This window comes from Pogona vitticeps, chromosome 14 (genome assembly GCF_051106095.1).
Source record: "Pogona vitticeps strain Pit_001003342236 chromosome 14, PviZW2.1, whole genome shotgun sequence".
In the NCBI taxonomy this organism is placed as follows: Eukaryota; Metazoa; Chordata; class Lepidosauria; order Squamata; family Agamidae; genus Pogona; species Pogona vitticeps.
In genome coordinates, this window is record NC_135796.1 from 18,748,483 (window position 1) to 18,774,256 (window position 25,774).

Genomic DNA, 25,774 nt, shown 5'->3' on the forward strand with positions numbered 1-25,774 from the left:
AGACGCAACCAGCGGCACGCCCATCATGCAAGAACACACCTGGAAGACCACCAGGATGCAGCGTATAATGCAGGTGTCCCCGTTGACCATGGCTTTCTCCATAATGTCGCAGATGCTGCTGAGATGATGGCCTTCGATTGGGTGCTGCTTGCCCAGGAAATTACTGATGGGAAGGTTGTTACTTGCCGCCAGCAGGTTGAGTTGATGGATACACATGGCCCCAACATGGTGCAGCAACTGATTGATCACCTCGTTTGTGGTTATGGCATCTCCTAGAATAAAAACGGGTACTTCAGGTAAATATCCAGAAAGTGCTCCATGTGATGTAAGGAGGGGTTGCGCCATTCTGTGCCCTCGGTGGCTGGTTGCCATGCAGCCCGTTTGCGAGGAAGATCCCCAAGAATACAGGATTTTTAGACGGACACGAGTTACAAGAAAGCAGGGGTAGAGAGGATAGGTGGCAAAAGGTACACTTTATAGTCAAGGTGGTCATGTGCGTGTGCGCGCGAAATCATTCTGCGCTTCGTAAAACTGTGCGAAAAGATACGCAAGGGCGCCATGGCTTCCAGGCACTTGTATCACCCCACCTAAGGCGCCCGTTTCGTATTTCACCGACCGTCGCTTTCAGCAGAGTACTGACTGACGGCAGGCAAAGTGCTCACCTTTTGGCTCTGTAATTATATGGCTGACCCCGAGCCTCTGGCAGACGTAATGGAAGGCTTGGTTTCCAGGATTGCACCACTGATCAATATAGTCATTTGAGCACGTCCAGATCATGTTATTCATGGCATCGTAGCATGCACCTAAACAAAACAAATCAATAGCTCCCTTGATCAAAAGTGACCTGTGACGCAAAGCAGCAGAAGACGCAGGAAAATTCAGATCATTTCCAAGTTGATAACAACCCTTGTCTCTTCACACACACACATACAGAACAAAGCAGAGCAGAGGATGCTGCTTAGCTAGCTGGCATACAGACATAATTGCCACCACGACAATGGTGCCTCCTCATTTCCCTGCGCTGCATCCCATGTACAGGCTCCATTGACCTGGTAAACATCTTTCGTTTGTACTTCTTACTGAGCATCTGGAATGTTTGTATACATTCCGTAGCCTATCAGCAGCTGACTCAATACTAGGAACAGTCTCCCTTCAGTCTGCTAAAGGCCAGAGTTCTTACAGCTGTGGGGATACTTCAAAGAAACATACCTCTCATGCTTCCATTTATATGACTGTTGATCTGATTTTGGGGGCAAGATGAAAAAAAAACCCACAGATTTTTCTGCAGGTCTGCACGCTTTAATTTGATGACTCCTGCGTCCAATCACAGCACGAGTGTGCAGATGATATACAACGTTCACAGGAAGATTTTGAGACGAGCAACAAGAAAGCCAGAAAGGGAACATCTGGCACTCCCACTGTTGTAACCATTCCTAAGTTAAGGAAAGTGACCCTGAACAGTGTCACCATTAACGTCCTGTTCAGGGCACAACTTCTGCTCTAAAGCAGCTAAGATTTAGGGTGAATATAAACTTCCATGCACTACGATAATTATTTGCTACCAGATGCCTCATGTCTGAAATTGTAGCAGCCTGTTCTTCTTTTAACTAAGTTATTTGAACCACCCTGTTTAAAAAGTTTTCTCTCCAATCTGTTTAGATCTTGCATGTTCCTGGCAGAAGAAATCAATCATCCAGGGCCTCAGAATCAACTCATGAGTAACGTTACCAGCTTGCTCCTGAGATGCACATCCACCTCCTTACCTAGACCTGGAACAAGCGCGCCACGTCCCAGGGAGCTCCCGGCGGCATCAATGAGATCGGCTCGGCTGACAAACTGCCCGTCGGATATGTTGTACACCAGACTGGAAGCCAGAACTTTAAACAAAGAGCCTGCAATCAATGCCCTGAAAGCTCGCCATGTTTTCCAGAATTTTATGCAATGCACCTATGGGGCTTAACAGTTAGGCCCATCAGTAATTTTCAAACCCGTGCTGTTCTTGATAAACCTAAACGCCTGATGCCCTCCCTTCAAACCTGTCTTGCTCTCAAAATATACTCGGAATTTGAAATGCTGGGCATGGAAAGTATGAATGGAAATCTGCTTGAACTCTATTAACCCCGGAGATAACTTACTTTTCAAGGACGACAAACCGCTCGTTCCGCCAAACAGGGATCGCGTGGCAGAGCTGCCGGAGCCACCTGGGGGTGGGACTAACATCACCAAATAGGTGCCACAGGTATATATCGGCGTCTTCCGTAACATTTTGAGTGGCAGGCCACAGCTCGTGTTGGCTGCGAGGGGGAAAAAAACCCAGAGGGAAGCAGTGTGAGAAGCAAAGACACACTTTAACTATCAAGAAAGGCAGAGAACGAGATTTGGGGATGAAATCTGGGCACGGCAGGGAGAGACATTCAAGGCCAAACTTCCAGCCCCTTCCCGATCGAGAAGATTTTGAGCAGGGGGAAACCCCAGTTATGCAATGCCCTTCACAAGGAATCTGAAACCAGCGGCTTCTGGACGGCCGAAAGAGAAGGGGAAACAGGGAACACTTCGGGACTGTTTTGCCCCAGCAGGAAGCAAGAGAGACCAAAGCTGCGTGTGACGGATGCAGCTTCTCTGTGCCAACAAAAGGTGGAAACCATGGCAACTGCCTCCCTTCTCACCTGCCTGGTCCTCCTTCAGTGTGTTGGAGATGGTGGAGCCGGTCAAGGCAGCCAAGGTGGCGGAAGGAGAGGCTCTGTACCTGGAGAGCCGACTCAGAAGCATCTCGTTGATGCTCTTGGCGGAGTCCCCCTCTTTCCTCATCAGAATGATGCGCTCCTGGAGAGGGCTGGCCACACAGACCCCGTTTTGCACCTAGGCCGAAGAACAAACAGAGCCCAGGGCTTTTGCTTTTTTGGAAATCACCTTGCACCTCAGACCAGAGCTACTCCCAAAACGAAGGGCAAAGGGCGAAAAGAAAGTCAGGCACAGGGTGGCTAAGGCGGACCACCCCCAGCTTTGTGCAGCTTTAAACCGGGTGCAGAAAGGGTAAGGGTTGTTGTTGTTTTTTTGGTCTGAATGTGAAAATCCTCAGAATTGTTGACTGAAGCTCATGAAACAACTGACACTGAGTTCAATGTTTTAGCCTGAAAGGTCCTGCATGCTTCCCCCCCCCCCATTATTTTCTTTTGCTAAACATAAATGTCAGTTCACGGCACGGAAAGGGAAGCTGCAATGGAATGGAACTTAGTGCTGCCTTTTCCCTCATCCACTGTTTTATGCTGCTCTCCATCCTACTAAATTACCCACAGCAGTCCTGCATGGCAAACAATGCAAAAAACGAGTAATGCAACAGACAAGGTAAGCACGCCAAGGAAGCCTCGCCAGATCAGGCTAAAGGCCCACTCCAGTCCAATAGGGGCTACTAGCCAGACGTCTCCGGGATGCCCACAAGGGGTGCTACAACGGCAACCTTCAAGTCAGGTTCCCTGAGCACCGAGAAGTTTGAAATACAAGCACCAGCACACTGGACTAACACAAATCAACACGCTTAGGTAAATAAAAATGTTTTTTTTTTTGCTTTGTGCCGAAAGGGGTGGGGGCACTCAGCAAGCCTCTTCAGGGGAAGGCATTTATTCCAAACCCGGGGGGGGGGGGGGACATTGCAGGACAGCCCTCTCTGCAGAACAGCCACCTTGCTTACGGAGCAGCCCTGAGCCCATTTCTCCCCCAGGGCCGGCGGAACCGATACTCACTGTGAGCTCAAACACATCCATGAAAACCGAGTGTCCCTTCGGGGTTTTCTCGTTCAAGCTGGCAGGAGACCAGATCCAATAAAAGTAGGTCCCATCCGAAGAAAGATGCACCGTAGTCATTGTGCTGCCGACTGGAAAGTGATCCGCTGGCATCTGGAGAATTTGACACACCTGGGAGACGACCGGAAAAAAAGGAGAGGGATGGGGAGGAGAAGAAACCAGCCGAGGTAGACCAGCTCTTGTTGTGAATGATGACACTGGAAGTCTCCCCCCCCTCCCCGCCCACATACTGGGTATTTCCACAGGGGTTAGCCTTGAGTTCCAACCTCAAGTCAGCTGGGGAAACTCATGGGACGGGTGGCAACAGTAAACCACGCCTTGAACATCTCACAGACCTCAAAAAACGTATTATGGTCACCGTAAGTTCAACAATGATTTGGCAGCAAGGAAGAAAAAAAAACAGGGGACCCTAAAAACAGTTTCCCCCCCCCCCCCCAGTTTCTGCCTTACCTGAAGGGTATTCTGGTCTATGACCTGGAAAAGGGACTGGGGTTTGTTGTCAAATGAGACCGGCCGGTGCAGGAGTCTGCCATTGCCGAAGGCGATCCAGCCAGATTCCAGCTCTTCGTTCCGGCAGTACACAAAGCCTCTGAAGGGGGCAAAAAGTACAGGATTGGAACTTTGGGTGAACACCTCCTCAAGGGATCTGCTGGTCGCACAAACACAACCGAGGGAGAAAGCAGAGCTTGGAAAAGCTACTGTTTTCAGCTGCCGGGATTTCTGAGACGGCACCGCTAGGTTGGTTAGGAGATCCCAGGACTTGTCGTCCCACAAAAGGAAAATCTCCGAGATCGATGTCTCACATGTTAGTGCCGGCAGTCCAACAAGCATTCTTAATTAAAACAGCAAGAGGGAACACTCCTAATTCCTCTCCTCCGGGAGCCCTTCAGGAAAGAGCCAAACCATGTGGATTCCAGATCGGCTTTAAAGGACCATAAGATGACTGTGATCTGATGTGGGGCAAACAAACACATCCGTGTGTGAATCACTCCCTAGCCGTACCGTTCTGGCTACCCTGTCATATGTAGCATCTTCAGGAGTCACTCATGTTCTTCGGCTGAATAGTGATGAAGCCTCAGGAGATACCACCAAGAGCCCCCACATGGAGATTCATGACCTGTTCTCAATCACCTGCTCTCAGAGAGAACCCCCTTTATTTTGGATACAACACCCTCAATCATCTGCTCCCCGACTTTCTGACTACTGAACCGACAGGATAAACCAACGGGATGTTTACCGGCACTGCGGCTTACCGTAAGGTGCCATGCAGTCCAGAGCCTAATTTGCTTATTCCCCGGCCAACTGAGTTGGACGTGTAAAGGTAAAGCCCGTCTGCTGCCAGGCAGCGTCCTAGGTCGGCGTCTGGAAGAAAAGAGAAGTGGTCAGAAGGCAACATGTTGGTGCCCTGTCGCAGGGAACACTTCTTATATCATCGTCACAATTCTAATAAGGTAGACCAGAGCACAACATCGCTGTGACCAAGCGCCTTCTTGTCTGCATGGATATGAGACCTTCACAAAAGCTGCAGAACTTGTGGCTCTAATCGATGTCCAAGAAATGGCGTCCCTCCAAGCAATAAAGCTTTTAGGCTGAGTTTGTGCAACACCTGCCGGCAGCTCAGTATGTTTTCTATGCAGGATTGTTAAGATTCAACCCCAGTTTATTTAAAAAGCAAAGCAAGGTCAAAAAAAAGAAAGAAAAATAAACAAAGATTTAAAATATCACCAGGTAGTCTTGGCTGTTCAAAACAATGCTTATCTCACCTTTACTCTCTGAGCTCGAGCCAGGGTTGGCATCGGGTGCAGGCAACATGTCTTCAAACCCCCAGGACACCATGTGTTTGCCCCCGAGCAAACAGGAAGGCGACCCAGGTCCCCCTTCCAAAAGCAGCAACCTTGGCAGAGAAGACGCAGAAGATGGCATTGAAAGGAAACAAGAAAAAACTTCTGTGAACTGGAAGTAGTACCTGGTGACACGCAGGTCGTTACCGCTCACCTGTAGAGGGCTTTCTGAGAACAGAGGCACTTTGTATGAATACTGGGAACCAGGTAGGTTGAACTCTAGGGCCTCAGAACCCCTCAGCCAGGTCTGGAATGACCCTCATGATGCTCAGCCTTGTCCTACCTACCTGTACAACACATCGGCCACAGGCAGGGATCCCAAGTCTATTTGCTTCTGTAGGAGATGTACTGTGTGAACAAATGTTTTCAGTGATCCCCTGAGGAAAAAGCCGAAACACAGGACAGCCGTCAGCCATTGGAAAATCTGTGGTTTCCTGACTAAGAACAAAACACGCTTTAAAAAACTGTTCAGCAAATTCTAAATATTTAAAAACCTGAAGTTATCCTTTAAGAAACAAAAAATGTTGCAAAAAGCCTACAATCCTGTAACTTTGGGTTTCACTCTCCTTTTTTCCTTCTTTTCAGGTGATCCACACACCACCTACAGGGTCTCAAAGGCAGAAGACGGGTTCCTGGACCTGCCAAAATGACCCACGCCATCATGGCAACCCCTTCTGAGGCAGTCAGAAAGTCATCACAGAATTTTTGGGCAAGGAAAAGACAAAGCAAGTATGGCCACTTCTTACATCCCCTTCAATAAAAAATTTTGGACTCATGCAGAACAAAAACTTAAGGCAGAATCAATTCAAGGGCAGGAAAGCTGTAGAAAATTTAATTAGAAGAAGCTGGCTTTCCTTACATCTTGAGATGACATGAAATAAAAAGAACTGTGACTCAGTTCTTTCTACCAGGATATTTGTTGGGATTCTGCAGCTTGTTACTCTGCTTTAGTAGGATGCAGCTCCTTCTTCATATTCATCAGGTAAAAAAAAACATAATTAAGATAGAATGGGAAGAAAGATAGACATAAAACAACATTATCCTAGAAGGGCTCGTTTCCATAAGCAAAAAGAGACTGCCTTGCCTTCTTCCTATTTAAGGATTAACATTATGAGTTGAAGTACCAGCTGGCAAACAAACATACTGTACTGTCAAACCCATATAAAGTTGTGCAAAGAAAGCCTGCTTGGGAGAGTTTGCAGACCGTCTTTGAAATGCACAGATTCCATAACGGTGACCAGATGAGGATGGCGGCCATTTTGGAGGCGCCGTTTTCCATGTCTCATATCTGTTCCCTATCATAGATCAATAGGCAGCCAGTGTCATTTCTGCAGCGATAGAGGCTGAGGGGATGCATCTGGAACCATTAAAATAACCTTACTGCAACAGGGGATTTTAAAACAAACGTTTCACATAAATATTTTATTAGTACTATCTGAACGTCATGTTTCCTTTTTGAGGTCTCTAAGAAGGCATCACCGTTACAAGGGAAAAGTGGAAGCAAGACAGAAGACGGCCCAATACAATGAACTGGTCAACAGCATCACGCTGGGAGATGAAGCTTCTACCTACGCAACTGGACTGATTACAGTGCGACCCTGAGTCCGTAACAGAGCGACATTGATTTGCCATGCCGTGCGATCCACTACAGATCTCACGGCGAGGCTGAGTTTCCTATCCACAACACGATCAGAGACTTCAAGAATCCCGAGGGACCGCCCCGGAGACCATCTGAACAAGGCTCAGGGCAGGATGTGGGAGGGGGAAAAAGTCCTCATCAAAGAAAAGCCAACGGGGTTAAAAACGGGCAGTTCGGCCAAAATGGAGAGAAACAGGAAAAGGAAGTCAAACAGGGCAAAATGTGATGGGAAGCACGTGGCCCTGCAGAGGCTTATCAGACCACATCCCGTTTGCCCTAGCCAGTGGCTGATGGGAGCTATAGTCCCAGCCACACGCTGCTAGTCTTGGCCTTAAAAGAAGATGAACATTGTTTTCTGCCGACCTTCACCTTTCGCTGAGGATTTTTTAAAAAGCCTCTTCATGCCCAGATTCCCCTCTGTTGCGCCCGGCTCTTCTCTTACCTCGCACAAGCCAAGGCCACGAGGGCGGCTGCGGCGTTTTCTTTCTGCTTGTGTGGGATCTGTCGGCCCGAAGCGGAGGTTTCTTCCAGCCAGGAGCACAGCAAGCATTCGATCCCGTTAAGACAGTCTACCGGCTCCTTGGTCAGGCTCAAGGGCTGGCAGTCGCGAAGGCAAGTCAAGAGCACCTCGGCGGTTATGTTACAGAGGGAAGGGTCCGTTCTGCTTTGGGACTCGATGAGGGGAAAGACCAGGAGCAGTCCCATCCGCGAGGTGAACGGCGCCTGCTCGGGCTGCTGGAGCAGGCCCTGACGCTTGAGCAAGGCCAAAGCTTCTTCATCCCCGGAGCTTTCCCGCTCGTGTTGCTCTTCCAAGGCAAGCTGGCGCTGGGCGTTCCAGAGTCCGCGCAGAGCGTTCAAGCGGTATTCTAGCAGCCGGGCGTAGGCGTTGCTCTGGTTTCCGCAAACGGAACGCAGGCGCTCGGACAGCTCGGTCGGGTTCTTGGTCTCAAATGTTAAGATCTAAAGGTTTAAAAAAAATTGAAGTGACATCACAGACAAGGTTAAACTGAGCAGAGTCCCTTTGCACGCTCAAGGAGTCATTTTCTGCTCCTCAGCTGAGTTTAGGAGTGAAAGGAGTGTGTGTGTGTGTGCGTGTGTGTGTGAGGGGACACCTGAATGAATGAGGGTGGAGACTTTGGAGTGAGGAAGTACCGGCCTGCTGTTCGGTACATCCCCACTTTTGCCCCACTCCTGGTTCCACCTACCGTGGCCTGGTATGCCACTTGCACCCCACTGGCGCTGCCAAATATTCGCTCCTGATTTAGCAGCATCATGATCATGGGAAATGCATGCAAGCTTCTTTCACCTTCTAAGCTCATGGGTGTTATCACTGTGCCTCCACAGGTAAGCCATTGAGAGACAGGTCTAAAGCCACGATGTCCTGTGCCCCACGCCCAGGTACTGACTCCCCACCCCCCAAAAAATCCTTAGGTCTTCAGTGCTAGTAAAAGCATGTGGCTTACCCATGGAATAGCCCTTTCATTAAGCATATAAATCGGCATTGCACAAAGGCACCGTTAAAGCAAAATCACCGACGGCTGATTGAGAAATCCAGGTAATATTACTCTTTTTAAAATAGTTTGCAGATGAAATTGCAAGATATACAATACCAACCATTCCCTCCCTCCACTGATCAGTTTTAATGGCATTTTGGGCTATTTTAAAATCATTTTCAAGGACAAAACTCAAAATACAACAAATAAGATTATCCAGAATGGATTTCAAGGATAATTGACCAAACGAATGTCGCCTGGTGTACGCTCTCAGGCAGCCGATACAGGTATTGATTTAGCAATGTCCAAAACGCAGAATTGCTTTTAAAAACCCATTAGACTTTTCAGTATTACTAATTCGTGGTGGCGACGGGCAAATTTTAGAAATGGCCTTTTCTCCCTCTACAGGTTGATGGCAATATTTTGCCATCCTCTTCACTCAGGTTCTGGCTCTTTAAAAATGGCTTTTGACCAGTGGCTGCAGGGCCTCTCAAACCACCTGACTCTTCCAACTGGGCACTGCTGCAAGTATAATTCTTCAGCTCTCTGCATCCCGGCCAACTCTGGTGTCTTGCAGATGTGCAGACACACATACACAAAAACCCAATAATGCCCGAGTTATATTTTTGCTTATTTATAGCATTTCCGGTCTGTTTAACCTTCTTATTCTTAAATATTGTTTTTTCTACTGCCCCAAGATGCGCTCCTCATCTAAGGCAGTTGGATGTCCAGTATTTGTCTTAACTGCACATAACGGAGGCAATGGCCTTTCGGCACCTCATGGCATGAACAAAATTATCATCATCATTCCCCAGTTATGTTCCTGTCCTGCTTTTTCTCTGATTCGTTCAAGACAGCTTACACAGCTCTTCTCCGCTCCAATGTTATCCTGACAACAACCCTGTGAGGTAGATCAGGTGGAGAGAGTGAGCCGCCCAGAGTGAGCCAGTGAATTTTCTTCATTCTCTCAAGCCCGGGGCACCAATCGCTAGCCGGACGAGCTCTCGGATCACCTCCTAAGCATGTGCAGACAAACCTGAGACACACCCTAAACGTGCAGCACAAATTCTCGAGATGGCAACAGACCCCACGTATTTTAAGCTGGGAATCAAAAGAGGAAGGTCTAGCTTGGGTCCATCCATCCTCTGGAACCACAGGGCACCCGCTTAGTGCCAGCTGGCAGCACCATTCCTAGATGCTCCAATCAAGAGTTAGCTGTGTTTCGGATAAGAAATCTGGCAGGTATTAAAGAAGGAGCACTTAGTATTCTTGACACCTTCGCATGAGTCAGGCAAACAAAGGAAGAAGGGTCTCCTTGGGCATCACAGAAGGTGAGAACGTTACTTGCCTACAGCTACCGCCCTGGGCATAGCGCTCCCCTTTATGCTCCCCTTCCGCCTGGAAAACTGGCACCTCAATAAAGGTTTACAGAGCACAAAGAGCACAGCCGCCTGACCACCGAATCATCTGCAAACCAGATGGTGCAGAAAGCCAGCTTGTTCCGCCTCTGGATTCCTGCCTATGCCTTCTCTGAGTGGCGGCCGCTCCACCATATTTCTTCACTGCTCTCCTCCTGCCAAGTTACACACGCCACCAGCTTCTTCCTTCCCCTCAGACACTGACCCTTGCTAAACATACAGTACCTGCCCCTCACTGTGTGATTCAAGCAGTCTCCCCTTAAATCTTTGATTCCTTGCACCCAACACAGTCCTGGCTGGGCCTGTATGAGCGGTCAGTAAGATTCCCCGTCGGAGGAAGCACCCGGGTTCTGTACTGTCAGAAACAAACTCCTCCGTCCTCTGGGGTACTCCTCACTGCCCCACCAGGGAAGACTGTTGAGGCTGCATGTGTGTCTGAACCAGCCAGGCACCAATGGCAACTAAAAGTGCAATTAACCGCCATTAGTCGGGGGGGCACTTCCCAAATGTTCCAAGAGACATTTAGTCTCATCAGGTCCCTCCCATCTCCTGACCTTTGATGGCATGTCAGAAAAAGATGCCCCCTCTCTTCATCCGGCTGGCTAGCTTCCAACACCTGCCTTGCAAGAAATTCTGAAACAGCTTGATCAAGAAATGTGAGTTTCCTTGGCTTGAAAATAAGCCTTGGACGAATGTGGATTGTGTGTCTCCATGACAGGCGGGCTGCAGGTTTTGAGCTACACTGGACCTTTGGAGCCATCACGCGTTGAGTAGCACGGCACAAAAACTTACACAGGTGGTACCCACAGTGGTTGGTAAAACACAACAGACACAGGCAGACCCAGGAGCAAATGGAGACAAATATAGTTATGTCCACATGCAGACATACATTCACACTGGGGCAAGCAAGAGTCACACACGCACGCACAGAGAGAGGACTGGAAGTTTGTCAGAAGGGGAACACAACTAGTCTCTGGCCCTACGTGTCTGGTAAGAAGCCAGGCAAGGTAGAACTGCCTTTTTATCAGCTCTTTGCCTGTAGATCCAGCTCTACTGACAGAAAGAATGGCTTTGACTGGACAAAATCATGATGTATTCCTGCAAGTTCCTTATTAAATTACAACTCTTTACTACATTCACTGACTCTGTTTCAAGCTACTGTGCAAACAAAGAACTGAGAAATCGTAAACAACGTGAGCATCACTCTTTGTGAGAAGAAGGCAACGGAGATTTGTAGTGAGGTGACAATTGCTGCTGCCGAAGCTGTCTGGGCACAAAATTTTCATTATTTAAACTCCTGCTTTATAAACTTTTAGCAATACCTATTCTGAGCCACTTCAAGCACAGGAAAAGCAGAACGGAGATACACGACGAATAAAAGGAAGGCTTGTCACTGAACTAACAGCTTTCATCTCACCACTTAGCCCGCCCAAACCAGACAAAGTCCTAGCGTTACAGAAAAGCAACATACGTGAGAACACCAAATGCTGAGCAGTAAACACCCACAAAGGAGTGGCCAAGAATTACAAACTCAAATTCTATCGGGGTGTGTCAGCTTTTGAATGACACAGGGTTCTTCATCAAGCAAAAATAATACCAAGTATCTTGAACTTCTGGACATTAAAAAATACCACACATCCTTTTCCTGATTCCCCCCCCCCCCCCCAAAATTACTATAGTCTTTTGGGGAAACGAGTTTGCAAAATCACTAAGTATTCATTTCATGCCACGTTTTAATTAAAGCTATGGTGAAGCACCTTTTAAAGCTCAGGTTCAAACAGTGCCCTAAATAAGCAGCGTTTTTGCTCACACGACGGTGAACAAAGCAGGAGTTGCTCCCACTCTGCTATCACTGGGCCGTAGCAAAAATGATTCCCCCATGACAGCAACACAGCCCAATTAGCGGCGCATATTGTACATAGCATGATAAAATGCTTTAGGCTCAAGAAGAAAAAAAAGAAAGTTTCACTGACCCACTTTGCCACAAAAGAAAGGGGATAGCATTGGGGGGTGGGTGGGAAGGGAAAGGAAGGGAAGGGAAGGAACTTTTTAAGAACTGAAAGGATTTTTTTTTCTTCACAGAGGTGAAGTGTAAAAACACTGTACTTTTTGACTGCATCAAAACGAAGAGGTACGTTAGACCTATGTTGTGTATATCAGGTGAAAAATTAAGGAAAAGTGACCCCAGGAGCCCACACATCCATTTGCGACACCCAGGATTCAGGAAAACTATGGGCACCTCTCTTGAGGATCCAGAGTGCTGACTTTCTCTTCTTGGGCTGGAGATCCTGTTTCCTCAAAGAGTCTTTGGCTTCAGCTAAAAGCCTGCCTCTGACTTTGCCATCGCTGGAGCCCCAAGCCAACTATTTCTCCAAGAGTACTCAACCCATCAGCTTGCAAACCGCTGTCCGTGCAAGTGTGTCTCCAAATATCCTGAGGTCACTGAAGATGTTGTTCCACAGACATTACAGGCTCCCCCTCACCACTGAATACAGGTAGTCTTGATGTCTATTGACAAGTTACACGGCTGAAATCCAGAAGTCACAATCTGAGCAGGCCCGCTGAATCAGTGGGAATTTGGCGAGTCAACCTCTCTGTGAGTTCCACTGGTGCGATGCCGGTTGCCGCCTATGACCGGATTTCAGCCCATGTGTTAGGCAAGGCACCTGTTTTGGCAGCCGTCTTCTATTGGACTCATTGACCTGAACTCAATAGGTAGTTCTAGAATAGGTCCATTGAATCAATGGGATTTGAGTCATTGATTCACCAGTCAGCAAATGATCTAATGGTCTATACTTGGGTTTGGACTCCCAAGCTAGATTTAGGTCATTCATTTTAATATCCCAGGAATTTAACCTCTTGTGGATCAAGGTATTTGAAGGACCGTCTTCACTCATGGACGTTATATGCTAACATCTACAACAGAAATCTTTCTTGGGAACTCTTCCTTAACACCTCTTACACTAAAATTCACAAGAAATAGGAACTTACTAGCCCTGGGCCTAGTTCTGTGGAATGTCTTACTGATATTTGTCTAATTTAGAGAAGGTTTAAAGACCACCACACCATAGCCTCTTCGAGATGTATCAGGTAAATGAGCTTCTTTCACTTGCCTGTCAGTAAAACAGTGACTAGTCACCCGTCTGTTTAAACACTGTCAGACTCCAGGCGTTAAAGCTACTGAGGCCAGACAGGCATGAAGCTGAAGGCTGCCAGGCTAGAAAAGTTTAAAACTATCTTCCGGATCAATATGACTCAACTGTTGCTTAATAACCTACTTTGATCTCAGCAATTCATATGAATGGTTATGTCCACTATTCCACGATACACCACGTCATATTTTAGAATGTCACTTCAGAATTTTCTTTATGGATACATTACAAAGCTCTTTATTTTGAAGGAGACCTAGGCAAAGCTCACTCAACACTTTCAAAACAGATCTACTGCTATGGTGGGGGTGGGGGGCTTGGGGACGGGAGACCCTGGGATTCCTCGGGGTTTTCTTAATGAAAAGAGCCATAACGATGGCCCTCATGGGCTCCAAAATCCAACTGCAATGAGCACATCCCCAACGTCCACGTGGAGCAGTCTTGAAGTATGGAAGTCTGTTGCCCTGAAACACTAGCAGATTGGTTTGTCAATGCAGAGACAGCGTCCGTACTAACCAACGTTTTCAAAAACTCCAACAGAAGATTCCAAGACAGCAGATCGGAAATCCAAACATTAAGTCACACTTGCACAGAACGTACTTGAGACATACTTGAGATGGTATTTAAAAAAAAATACATGGAAGGTAATTTATGTTCTTAGCCTAACTTGGAAAGAAACAGCAATTTACTAAGAGGTGTATTTTTAGAACAGGCCCTAGGAAGTAAGAAGTGCAACCAGAGCAATAATGAGATTGCATATATTCATCCTTAGATCGCTCGAAAGAATACTGGCACTTGAAAATATAGACACTCTCTTAGCCTGTACAGAGTGAGCCGTTCTTTCCCTTTTTATTTCATCCTCCATTCATTTGATGGGGCCAAAGACTCACCAATAGATAATGTGCTAACAGTTAAGTGAAATAACAAGATAACAATGAACACTCACACACACACACACACACAAAAACACGCAAAACCTGCCTTCCTGACTCCTTTCTATTGTTCAGTGGAGGAGTCTTACTTTCACCTCTCTCACTCATTTGGAGGTTTGCAAGTGGAAGATCTGACCAGAGATTTAAGCTACCCTGTATGCCCTTCATGTGCCAAAAAAGAGAGAGTTTTCTCTGGAGCTCTGGCAAAATCCCAGGACGAGCAGTAAAGAGAAGAGACCCGGATCTGTGAATACATTGGAGTTAATCTACAGGACACAAATGGGCAGCTGAGCAGGGCACATGCTAAAAAAGGACAATGATATGAATACAAAGGATCGAATCCTTTGGACCAATATTTAAAGGGCTGTCCCGGATGCGCCCAAAGGTTCACATGTTCTATGAGGAATACTGGCTTTTGCACTCTAGAGTGATCCTATCCTGCCCCATGCCATAAACAAATATATGTTTTGCAACTCTGCTCCCTTTTGAAAGTGATTTGTCTTGGCATGGGAACCTTTTTCTTCAAGAATCATAAACTCAGTTATTTTCTGGGTGGACACAGTCCTTGCTGTGTGGGTCCAGATCAAAGCCTGAATGCAAGTTATTGATTACCCTACTAGAGTCATGCAATGCAATGGAAAGCAGGTATTAAGTTGAACATGGGCTGGTCTGAGGAACCCGGGTTCAAACTTTCCCTCAGTTTATTTATGATATTTTTATTTATATGCTACATTTATACTGTATCTGACTTTCCCTTCAGTTAGCTCAAGGCAACACACGAGTTTCTTCCCTCAGTTTCTATTTTATCCCCACCCCTACCCCCTATGAGACAGGCCGGGTTCAGAGAATGTGATGGACCCCAGGTCATGCCAAGAGCTTTATAAATGCATTTATTTATTTTTACCCCACCTTTCTCCTCAAAAAGACTCAAGGGTTCTATGAGTGAGGATGTGAACCCAGGTCTTGTGCCTATTGGTTCAGCACTGGATGAATGGTCTAGAGAGAAGATACAGTAACATGTTTTGTTTTAACGTCAGACTACAGTATTTAAAATATTTGCCAGAATGTTTTTAAAAACTCAGCATTCAGTTCTATACTTTCCGCAAGGTCTTTCTCCTCTTCACTTTTGTTTCCAATGGAAATACTCCTTCCTGTCTTGCCTAAGCCCATCATTCCTGTCTGTGCCTGCAACCCGTGTGCGCACAGGCTGTTTTGCGATTACATGGACACACAGCCACCCATCAATTAGAGGCTAATGAAATAATTGGTGGGGTGACAGGCTGCCACCCAGAAAGGAAGATGCTGTAAGGCCAATGAAAAAATCATTACGTCTTTTTGCATGGCAGCCAAGGTGAATCATAAAATAAATAAAAGAAACCCAATTCCACAGAGGTTGCCTGTAAAGGAGCATGTAATGCTTCCACAGGCTGCGCCTCAAGGTACCAAATAACAGGAAGCCGCCACCACTGCTTGGCTTCAGCGAGGGAGCTTCGGAAACCACTTTCTACCGATTGGGATCACTGGCCCATCTAGCACAGTTCCCTCCACCCCGACGGACAATGGCTTTCCACAATTTGGGGCAGGAATCTTTCTTCTCCGTACTTGACATTATCTAGGTTGAGTCTGGGACCCCATACAGGCAAGGCAGGCTTGTTGGCTTTCTCACTATATATATATATATATATAAACTTTTCAAAAACCCCTGAAAAAGAAGAGGAGGCCTATGGCTGCTTCCTAGGGGGGGAAATCTACACCTGCGGAGCAAAGGTGGGCTCGCTTTACCAGGAGGCCTGAGAATCGGCCTCTGAGGCTGATCTTCAGGCCAAACAAGGTCCATATGGGTGCAGGGTTAAATCAAGGTATAGGCGGTTTTGTTTCCTTTGGAAGGCGATACAAACTACATGATGTATGAAATAAGAAAGGAAGAGTTGTTTGGAGTCCATCAGAGAGAATATAACAGCACTGTTTTATGGGGGTCTTTTTTTTTTCTGGTGGGGCTGCAACACAGCAGTCTTATCACCAGGAACTCCTTGTAGATTTTGCATCCAGAACAGCGCCCTGTTGGCATAGGAGATGCTGCCTTTAAAAAAAAAAAACCTACATCATGACATCTTAAAAGACTGATTATTTGGCACCAGCTTTTGTGAACTTCAGTCAGTTTCATCAGACGGCTCCGTTCCCAATGATATTGCTGCTTGTAACTGTCTTACTTCTTCATCTATGCTATACTTCTTATGTGATACATGCTAATTTCTGCTCTATTTCATGCCATTAAAAAAAAATTCCGATTTCATAATACAGTCCCCTGGTTCTTTTTCTGTATTGGAAATTCACAGCCAGATGGAGGCTAGTAGCAGAAGACTACCATAGCTCTTCCTATCACCACAGCAGGACAACGAGATGACGCTGCACCCACTTTCTCTTTGCCAGTGTTTGGAGTGTTCATCTCTGCCACCATATGTGCAGGCGTCTTTATTTTAAATGTCTGAATGAGCTCTTCCCCCGCTTCCAACTCTTAACTTGAACAGCTTTCTCAACCTCATCATTTTTCCACTGAAATCATCATTGCGTCTAAGTTATTAGGGCATGTTTACAAAGAACTCCCATTAATCCTGACCTCTCCAAACAAAAGCAGCGGTTCCCAAGTCCTTGCCACACTGCACAGCCCTGGCGGGCTGGGGTAATCATGCATAGAACAGCAAAACGTGCAGTAAAGGAAGAAGATGGGGTGGCCAATAAGAACAGTCACACAAAGCACAGAATCACAGAATTATTGGAAGTAGTTGGAAAGGGCCCAAGACCTGCTCAATGCAGGAATCTCGATTTCAAACTAAAATCTAAAGCCTAATGATGGGTACAAGATTAGTAGGGAGTGTACACCGTAAACACATTCACAGACTACCTGAGTGGTTCTGCCTCTGGATAGCTTGAAATATGGGTAGCAGCTTCGTTGGTTCAGCTTAAGACACAAGGCCTACAAGAACCACCTTGTGACCTGTTGCACCACAGTGTTACAGAAGAAACAGGGGTGAAGGTGACTCAAGGCAGAGCCACCAGCCCCTCCGTTTCCACTCATCTCAGGAATTCTACGCCTCTGAAGCCTCGGCCAACTTGTGTTCCAAAATGAACTCTGTGCGCCTCGGGTGCAGAGCGAGCAAAGTGTTCCTGACCTCTGTCCTGCTGGCTTGTGTGTTCCTTCAGGTGTGAAGTCCCTCCTCCTTCCATGGTTCACGATAACCACTGTGTGCCATGAAGTCTGAGCTGTAGTTCTTGTAGAGGGTAAAGGATAGGGAGGGAGGGAGGAACGGCGGCCCCTTGATACAACAACGGTTTTGGGGCAAGGACACCGTTTTTTAAATAAAAATCTATACTTTTATGTGATTGAATGCATGTTCCCAAGACTGCGTCTTTTTCCCACACCCAGCAATATATAGCACTTCCTATATGTTCATGAACAACATATGTTCCAGAGCCAGCCAAGTCTTTTAAGTTCCTGGTTACACTTCTTTTAATAGCAAAATAACTGCTCCAAAGAACTCCAGATTTCTGAATGGGCTTGGGAGCTTCCCAACTGCTATCAATCCTACCTACCCACACAATCACAGTGTGCAACATATACATACTTAACATGTTTTAAAGTGACTTGGATTTTATGTCTGTTCAATTTAGAAAGGGTCAGAATTATGTTGTACTCATGTACCGCTTGAACAGACAGCTGCATACAATGAAATAAGCAGATATTTACTATTGGAACAAAATGGTTCTTCTGCCTCCTAAAATGGAAATATAGAAAACAATTATGCACCCTAATTCAGAAAGCCATGCACATTTGAAGATACATATCGAACTTTTATGGCTAGCCTATTAACCTCAGAACAGACCTATACATGCACGATCATGTGTTTACTTCTTACAAGGCACAGGAAAGGTCTAGAAGGCCGGATGATCTATGTAGAGATCCTTCCACCAGAATAAATCATGGGATTGAGATGACAAAGTGTGAGTTGCTAAACTCTTGTGCTCTGGATCAACCTGGGCTCTCAAAATGTTTTAGACTTCAACTCCCAGAATCCAAGACTCTTATTACCCAGGCTAACGGGGTTTTCTGGGAAATGAAGTGCAAAACCTCAGAAGAGCCAAAAGTTGATAAACGACTGATCTATAGCATAGAAATTATAAAAGTAAAACTCTAAATGGTACAAGCATTACAAACGAAGTCCATACCAGACAGAATTACAAACATCTGGTAGATTAACTGGTTTTGAAGCAATGAAACCACAGCAGAATCCAAATCAACTAACAAAACCTCTTTTCAAGTAGCTACACAGGTATCCACGGGGCTTTTTCCTCCCAAAGAAGAGAGATGACATGTTGACTAGACTCACGTTTGGCTACTATGCTGTGTAAGACTGACAGATCTGCCAGTGACAGATGCTTTGCAATAACACCAAAATCCCATGTTTCGATTTTGGTCCTTTAGCAAGTTTTACATCATTTAGGGCCTGTACACCAGCAGAATTAATAAAACACCTCTTAGAAGTATGACATGTTCCTTGACCGACAAATGCCCAGGAGCCACAGCTACCAGATTTGAACCATTGACCATGCAGAGTTTAATGGACTGAACTCCATTTCTGTATACAAAGCATACTGGGAAGGAAACAAAAGGGATTTTAAAAAAACCAACAAACTCTGGACCACAAGACTATTGAATCATTGACATTCTTCGCTCTCTCGGAAACAGCAGATGCTCATCACAAAAGCTGGGTCTTGCATTGCTGTTAGCATTTCTTCCAGTAACAACCAGCCTGTAACACTCACACCATTCCCCAGACAGATATACTGATATATTGCAAAACATCAAGTTCTTCTTCCACCTTAAAGGCACAAACAGGGAACTGGCCTTCCGATCACCCACTTTCCGGCCACAAACAGGACCCCATTTTGCCAAGTCCTCTAAATAAATGCCGGTAAGAGGGCCTAAGCATTCGGCGCTGGGGTTGCTCAACCATCCCCATCTGGTTCACGCCACGCAGCTTCTGACAAAGAACTTGTGTCACTAAGAGCCAGAGTGCTAGGAGGGGAGGGGGAGAGGGTGGAGAGAGAGAGAGAGAGGGAGGTGCGGGAGAAGGCAATGCAGGCACTGGAAGATGCCAGCAGGAATGACTGACAGCAGCGCTGCCCAAGAACCTGTTTTTCCCCCAAACAACCCATAGGCAAGCACAGGGCTTCGACGCTCTCCATCTGCACCTCAACTGCCCACATTTGCAGGGGAAGAAGGGGAGACAAAGGTGGAGGAGAATCAAAGCTCTCTCTCTCTCTCCTGGGTTTTTTCAACAATCATGTCCAAAGGCCCAGCACCCAAATACACTGCTGACACATTTCAAGGTATGAACAAGACCTCGGTCAGAACGATTTTAGAAGGTTTCTCTCTTTCTCTGAAGGAGGAATACAGGGATGTTTTGCCCTTTGCTAGTTTCAGAACCAGGGAAGTAGCCAAAGCTCCATCATCCTGTCTTCCCCACCCCCTTCCTCCCTACTGCTGAATCACCTTTGCACCACCATTTCGAGAAATTTGGGTACTGACACACCTGCCAGGGTGTGTGCATGTCTTGATGTTCCACCTCTCCTCTTCTCTCCACCCCCCCCGCCCAATTAGGATTTCTTGGAAAATCAGGGACTCCTCTCTTATCTCCATACCAACATTATCCATCACCTGAGCTGCACAGCCTGCGGTCTTTCATTTGTTATGTCCAAGCATTTTATAATACACCCTCCATCATTATCCTTTTAAGCTCCCCCCACAGACCGCACCTTCCTCACTGCTTTTGCTCCCTAAACCTTTTGCCTCAAGCATGCCCCAAGTTCAAATGCAGCCTCCCCATTTTGCTCACCCCCCCACGGCCCCTGTAACCTTCTGCCCTCCACATCTTCCTCCTTTTGACCCTTCCCTTCCCCCATCATGTTTATCTCACTGCCTCCTCATCTTCCATTCCTGCTCTTTTCAGCTCTCCCTCTTAACCCATCACCTTCTCTTCTCCCTTCTTCAGCTCCTTGCAATTTAGCATCCTCTTCACAGTCTTTTTTTGCCCCCATCTCGTCTTTCCAATGCCTCACATCTGAGCGGCCTGTCATTCCTTGTTCCTCTGTTTTCCCAATGTTTACATCTTTTCCCTCAAAGTCTTGATGTCAGGTCTATATAATTTGCAGACATCTTCTTCACAACAGCTCAGCTTTGAGAAGCTACCCCTTATTTTCCTCCCCTTTCCCATTCTCCCAACTCTTGACACCTAATTTGTTCCCTTAAGCCCTGATGTGATGTATTGCTTAGGTGAAATTCCAGAGCAAACTTATTGATATCTTTTAATCCCCCACCACAAATCCACAAGAGAGCCCCAGGATAACCAAAGAAGCAGGAGAGAGGAAAAACATCAAATTAGTCTTCAACAACATGGAAAGATCTGGACAAGCTGTTGATTAGAAACAGCACCCTTATGTTGATGCTGCTGGAAGGGCAGCAGGAAGGGGAAAAAAGAGAGAGAGAGATACACAAATACAAATGGGAATAATGGGGAAAAGTTAAGGAACAGGTGGGTCAGCATCATCCAACCCACTTGGCCAGTGCTGAACATTCAGTAGCCCTTCAGAAACTCCTGGCTCCTTCCTGTCCTGCTCACCTTGGCCGAAATAATATAGCTAAGGACTCATTCAGTGTGATGCTGACAGTAGAAGGCAGGTTTCTATTGTTAAAGAGCAATTCCCAGAACTGGAGGAAGGACGAAAAGCTGGACAAACTGCATGATGATGATCACGCTTGATCATGATGATGACCACCTCCCCTCCCCCATTTTATGATTAGACGTTAAGCTCCCAGATAATAGAAGCCCTTGCTTCTTTCTTAGGATAACCTCATTGTGGGGGGGGGGAGTGTGGCAGATGATGGTGGGAAGGATGACAATGATGCTGGCCAGAGGAAGGCCAGTTTTTTTCTCTCCCCTCCCATCTTATTGTTAAAGACCAATTTACAGGCAGGTGGCCAGAGCAGGTTCCTAACTCCAATTTAAAAAAACAAAATATGTACATTTTGGGAGAAGTGGGGGCAGGGCTGATGGCATGGGTGATGCTGATGATCATAACAATGATGACGAAGGGCAGATTTCTCAAAAAAAAAAAAAAAAAAAACCCACACAAGTCCAGTATCTCATTGTTAAGGGCTGATTTGCTGAGATGAAGATGATGAACAGGTCCTAGACCCCCAAACCAAACCTAAGCTGTTGAGTGGGGTGGGGGCAAGAAGATGAGGATGATGGACAGGTCCTGGACCCCCAACCCAACCTCAATGTGGGGTGTGTGGTGGAGTGGGGGGTGAGGCAGGAGGAGGATGGACAGGTCGTGGTCCCCAACCCAGACCTAAGCTTGGGGAGGGGGGAAAGAGGATGAGGATGATGAGGGGGGTCCCAATATCCTTCCCACCCCCAATCCTATTGTTACAGCCTCCCTCACCAGGATGAAGAGGAGGAGGAGGAGGAAGGCCAAGGTCTCCCTTCCTCCTCCTCCTCCCTCCCAGCCCCCCCGAATCATCATCATCATCATCATCATCATCCCCCCCCCACCCTCTCTTGCCTTCCTCACCTCCAGCTCGGTGTCTCCGGGCTCGGGCACGCCGAGGATCTCGCTGGGCAGCTCGGCCAAGTCGGTGACCCGGATCAGCCCGTCGTGGAGGAAGATGGTCTCCTCCTTCACCGACAGCCATTGAGCCGAGTCGGCCGCCGCCGCCGCCGCCGCCGCTGCCACCGACGACGAGCCCGAGGCGCCGGCCGGGGACCCCATGGGGGAGGAAGAGGAGGAGGAGGAAGAGGAAGGGCAAACAACCCCCACCCCCCAGGGGTGGATTGTGGTTTTTTTTGGGGGGGGTCTCGCTGAGGCTGTGAGGCGGCTGGACGGCCCCTGAGGGGGAGACCGGGATGCTGAGGCGGCGGCGGTTCCTCTTCCTCCTCCTCCTGAGGGGGTGGCGGCGGGAGGCAAAGCGCTGAGGGACCTCAGCCCCCCACCATGGCGGGGAGAAGGACCCGAAACGGGTGTGTGTGTGTCTGTGAGGCGAATGGGGGGGGGGCGGCGTCCCTCCTCCGTCAGGGGCTCCTCCGTCAGGGAAGGAGGGCAGCCGACCAGGGTGGGGCTGCGGTGTGTGAGGGAGAAGGACGGAGGGAGGGAGGGAGGCGCCCCTTTCGGCTCTGTCAGGCGCCCGCCGCCGCCGCCTCCCTCTACCGACACAGGTGACAGCGCGACGCCATGTTGGAAACAGCAGCGAGTGTTGGCGGGGGGGGGGGAGGGGGAGGGGGAGGGAACCGACGCCGAAGGCAAGAGGCGGCCGAGCAGCGGCGGGGGGGGACCAGCGCGCATGCGCGCCCGCCGAACCCTGTATATCTCTCTCTCTCTCTCTCTCGCACCAAACCTCCGCTCCCTTCCTCTGTCGCGCGCACCTTGGCGCGCGCGCCCAAGCGGGCTACTGTACTGGCCGTCCAGGGGAGGGGGCGTGGCCGAGCTCGTGACGAGCGGGCGGGGGGGCAAGTCCAGGCGGAGAGAGGTCCGGCCTTGGCGACCGGATTGGGGTGGAGGGATGGCCCCGCCCAGGACGGGAGGGGGCTCCGCCCACCTCCCAATATGGGGCGCGGTGGGCGGGGCTTCTTTTTAATGGCCCTCAAGAGGTGGCTCTCGCCTCGCTGGAAAGCTCGGAGGCGGTTGGGGTCGCCTTTGGGGGTGGGTGGGGGATGGCCGCCTGTGGTGACTAATTAATAGGAACCATGATTAAAAGGAGTGACTTTAGGCTGTGTGGGACAAAAGGGAACGTCAATAAAAACATACACTGGTCTCTTCTTTGAACACCTCAGGATTTTTTGTGTGTGTTACCTCACAGGCGGTTTCCCCTCAAAACAAAATCAGACTTTCTCAGGGTCGCCCCGTGTTCACTAATTAATAGGAATGATGATGAATATGAGTGAATAGGATGCGGTTGTGTGTGTGTGTTACAAAATACAATAAATATATACAGGTGAAGACTTCAGGATTTCGTTGCCTCACAAACCATTCCCCTCAAAACGAATAAAACAGATTTAGCTCTCCCACACACCCTCATTCTTTCCGCTGTCACATTAATAATAATAATGCTTTTTCTCCCCCCCTCAAAGGGACTCCCTCTTCCCTTCTATGTCAGTTTTCCTCTCCCTCAGAGGTTTTCTTTTGGTCCTTATTTCACACACCATGGCGCCTAGAAATTTGTTTCTTCACACACACCCCATCAAGATCTCTCTCAACCCTAAAACTTTAAAATTGGAAATCTAAATGGACGAGGCCTCCTCCAGCTTTCCTATGGTGCATGGTTGAAGCTAGTGAAGCATCTTGTACTCCGAAACAGAAATATATTTTATATTTATAACAAGGGAAGATAAAACTACGGTCTTTAAAACTCTTGCTGCATCCCGAATCTTTCCATTATTGACAAGCAAGTTCTACAGAAGTCTTTACGGTGTCAGGCAACTGAATTTGAAGCGTTTCCGCTACCAGATGTATTCCTACTTTTTTCAATTAGAGCCGTTTCTTTTGCTTGGCGGAGCAAATCTGCAGCTTTTGGGTGTGGAATATTGAATTAGGGAGCCGACATGTTTCATAGGCAGAGTAGTACATGCTTGACATTTTAAAAAAGTTCCCATATACCTTAGCTTTATTATTATTTTTGCCAGTCGCCTGAAATGATATGGTGTAGAAAGATAGAGAGCTGGTTGAAAACGGGCCAAGAGCCAGCTGGAACCTTAGGGCCAAAGGTTGCCTACCTAATCTAAGAGGAACTTCAATGAGAAGGATAGTTCCCCGGCCCTTGGCTTTTAGAATGATGGGTGCCAGGCATATTGCCAAATAAACCAATGCCGTTTCCACCTCCTTTGATAACGGTTGCTCATTGTAACACTACATGTTCTCATAGTCAGGAAGGATAGAATGCGGGGGGGACACAAGAGATGATGGCCTTTTGTCTTGATGATGGAAGCACCTTGGTCCTTTTTCCATGCCAACATTCACCTCACCAACCTAAGAAGGCAGCTCTGCCCCCAAGCATTTTTGGACACAGAGATCATGGCCTGGGCTGTGGATTTCTGATTTATTGTCCCCCTGGGGCAGACCATTCGGAACGGCCTGCCGTTGGTTTTATGGCTCGGACTTCACCCTGAGTACAGGATGTAAACAGGTTAATAAATAAATGAGAAAGGCAAGATTCAGTGTAGGTCATCTTAGATTAGAGGCGGTAGGAGATACAGATCTTTGGTACTCATGAGTATCTCTCTACTTCCTCAAATCTAAGATGACCGACCTGAAACTCACCATTGTGACTCCTGTCGTTATTAACACGTTTATCAGCATCACATTAAACGACAGTTTAGTGATCCCCAGAAGCCGAGCAATTTATTGCCTTAGCACATCACCTTGTCACATAAATATTTCCATAATTTATATTTCTCTAAATGAACCGGGTGACAGGAAAAAGTCTTGGGTTCGGACAGAATCCTGTACCTTATTCAGCCACGAAGTGCTTGGGGTGTAAGCTCCTGTATCCCAATCTACCTCACAGGGCTGTTTCAGAGATTAAATAGGAGCATTTTAAGCATCTTGTACACTAGCCAGAGGGAAAAAGGGTTCCTTAGCTAGGCTCAGACTGTTCCCTCAACTCTCATTATCTGATGTTCTTTCCTTGCGCATGTTAAACAAGTTGTATCTTTTCCCCTGAAAAATCTGAAAAATGGCCTTCGTTGTTGCTGCCATTACCACTAATGATAGGAGGCACGACAAAACAACGATGTAATTTTGTGCTCCATCACATCTTGCAGTTGTATTATGTGCAGAGGAGGGCTTTGTCAAGAACAAAAGCTGCCCCCTGTATGTATCCCATTATAACGGAATCTATGGAATCTGTGGGCCACGCATAATAAAAATGTGGTAACAGCTGAGATTAAAGACGAGACTTACATGCTCCATTTGCAGCATCACAGCGTGCTGAAGTGAAAATGCAGCCCTGCTGGGGACACCGCACCCCCCCCAAACGCACAGCCCAAAAGTACTTGATAATTACTTCTTCCGTTTAATTGTGGCAGAGAATTGCTCTGAGAAAATGGACACTAGCCAGAAATGATTAGAGGTACAGAAGCCCATCTGAATTACAATTAAGTTCTGAAAAATCAGCTTGCTTCCATTCCAACTTCCATATCAAACCGCAGCTGACGGAAATCCAAATTAAAGGTAATAGCTGATTAAATTAAATGGAATCAACCCCCTTTTGGGAGCGGTCAAATTCTGGACGACCACATTTACAACTGAAGAAGACTATTGGATTTCTTAAGCCTTTCCTCACTTAAGCAATCCCATAATATCTCTTTGAACAAACAAACAAAGTCTGCAATATAATTTAGTCAATGCTTAGACTAGGTCGCCTTTTGGACTACCAGAATTCTACAGCCA

General features: G+C 47.3%; 1 protein-coding gene across 2 annotated transcripts in view; it reads right to left on the reverse strand.

The window, feature by feature from the left end:
• Window positions 1-22,726, reverse strand: part of HECTD4 (HECT domain E3 ubiquitin protein ligase 4) — a 61,212-nt gene extending 38,486 nt beyond the window's left edge. Inside the window, exons 1-12 of one of the 2 annotated variants that reach the window (XR_013539249.1) lie at window positions 21,905-22,726; window positions 7,723-8,240; window positions 5,929-6,018; window positions 5,564-5,694; window positions 5,054-5,162; window positions 4,251-4,389; window positions 3,741-3,911; window positions 2,667-2,859; window positions 2,136-2,294; window positions 1,764-1,877; window positions 663-803; window positions 40-272 (exon numbers count right to left, since the gene is read on the reverse strand). Coding sequence is in view for 1 of the 2 variants with exons in the window: in XM_078381822.1 (XP_078237948.1) it covers window positions 40-272; window positions 663-803; window positions 1,764-1,877; window positions 2,136-2,294; window positions 2,667-2,859; window positions 3,741-3,911; window positions 4,251-4,389; window positions 5,054-5,162; window positions 5,564-5,694; window positions 5,929-6,018; window positions 7,723-8,240; window positions 21,905-22,672 (2,766 nt within the window). In the remaining variant the exon portion in view is untranslated. The remainder of the gene's footprint in view (window positions 1-39; window positions 273-662; window positions 804-1,763; window positions 1,878-2,135; window positions 2,295-2,666; window positions 2,860-3,740; window positions 3,912-4,250; window positions 4,390-5,053; window positions 5,163-5,563; window positions 5,695-5,928; window positions 6,019-7,722; window positions 8,241-21,904) is intronic. The other variant, XM_078381822.1, reaches the window with a different exon arrangement.
• Window positions 22,727-25,774: the final 3,048 nt, after the last annotated feature.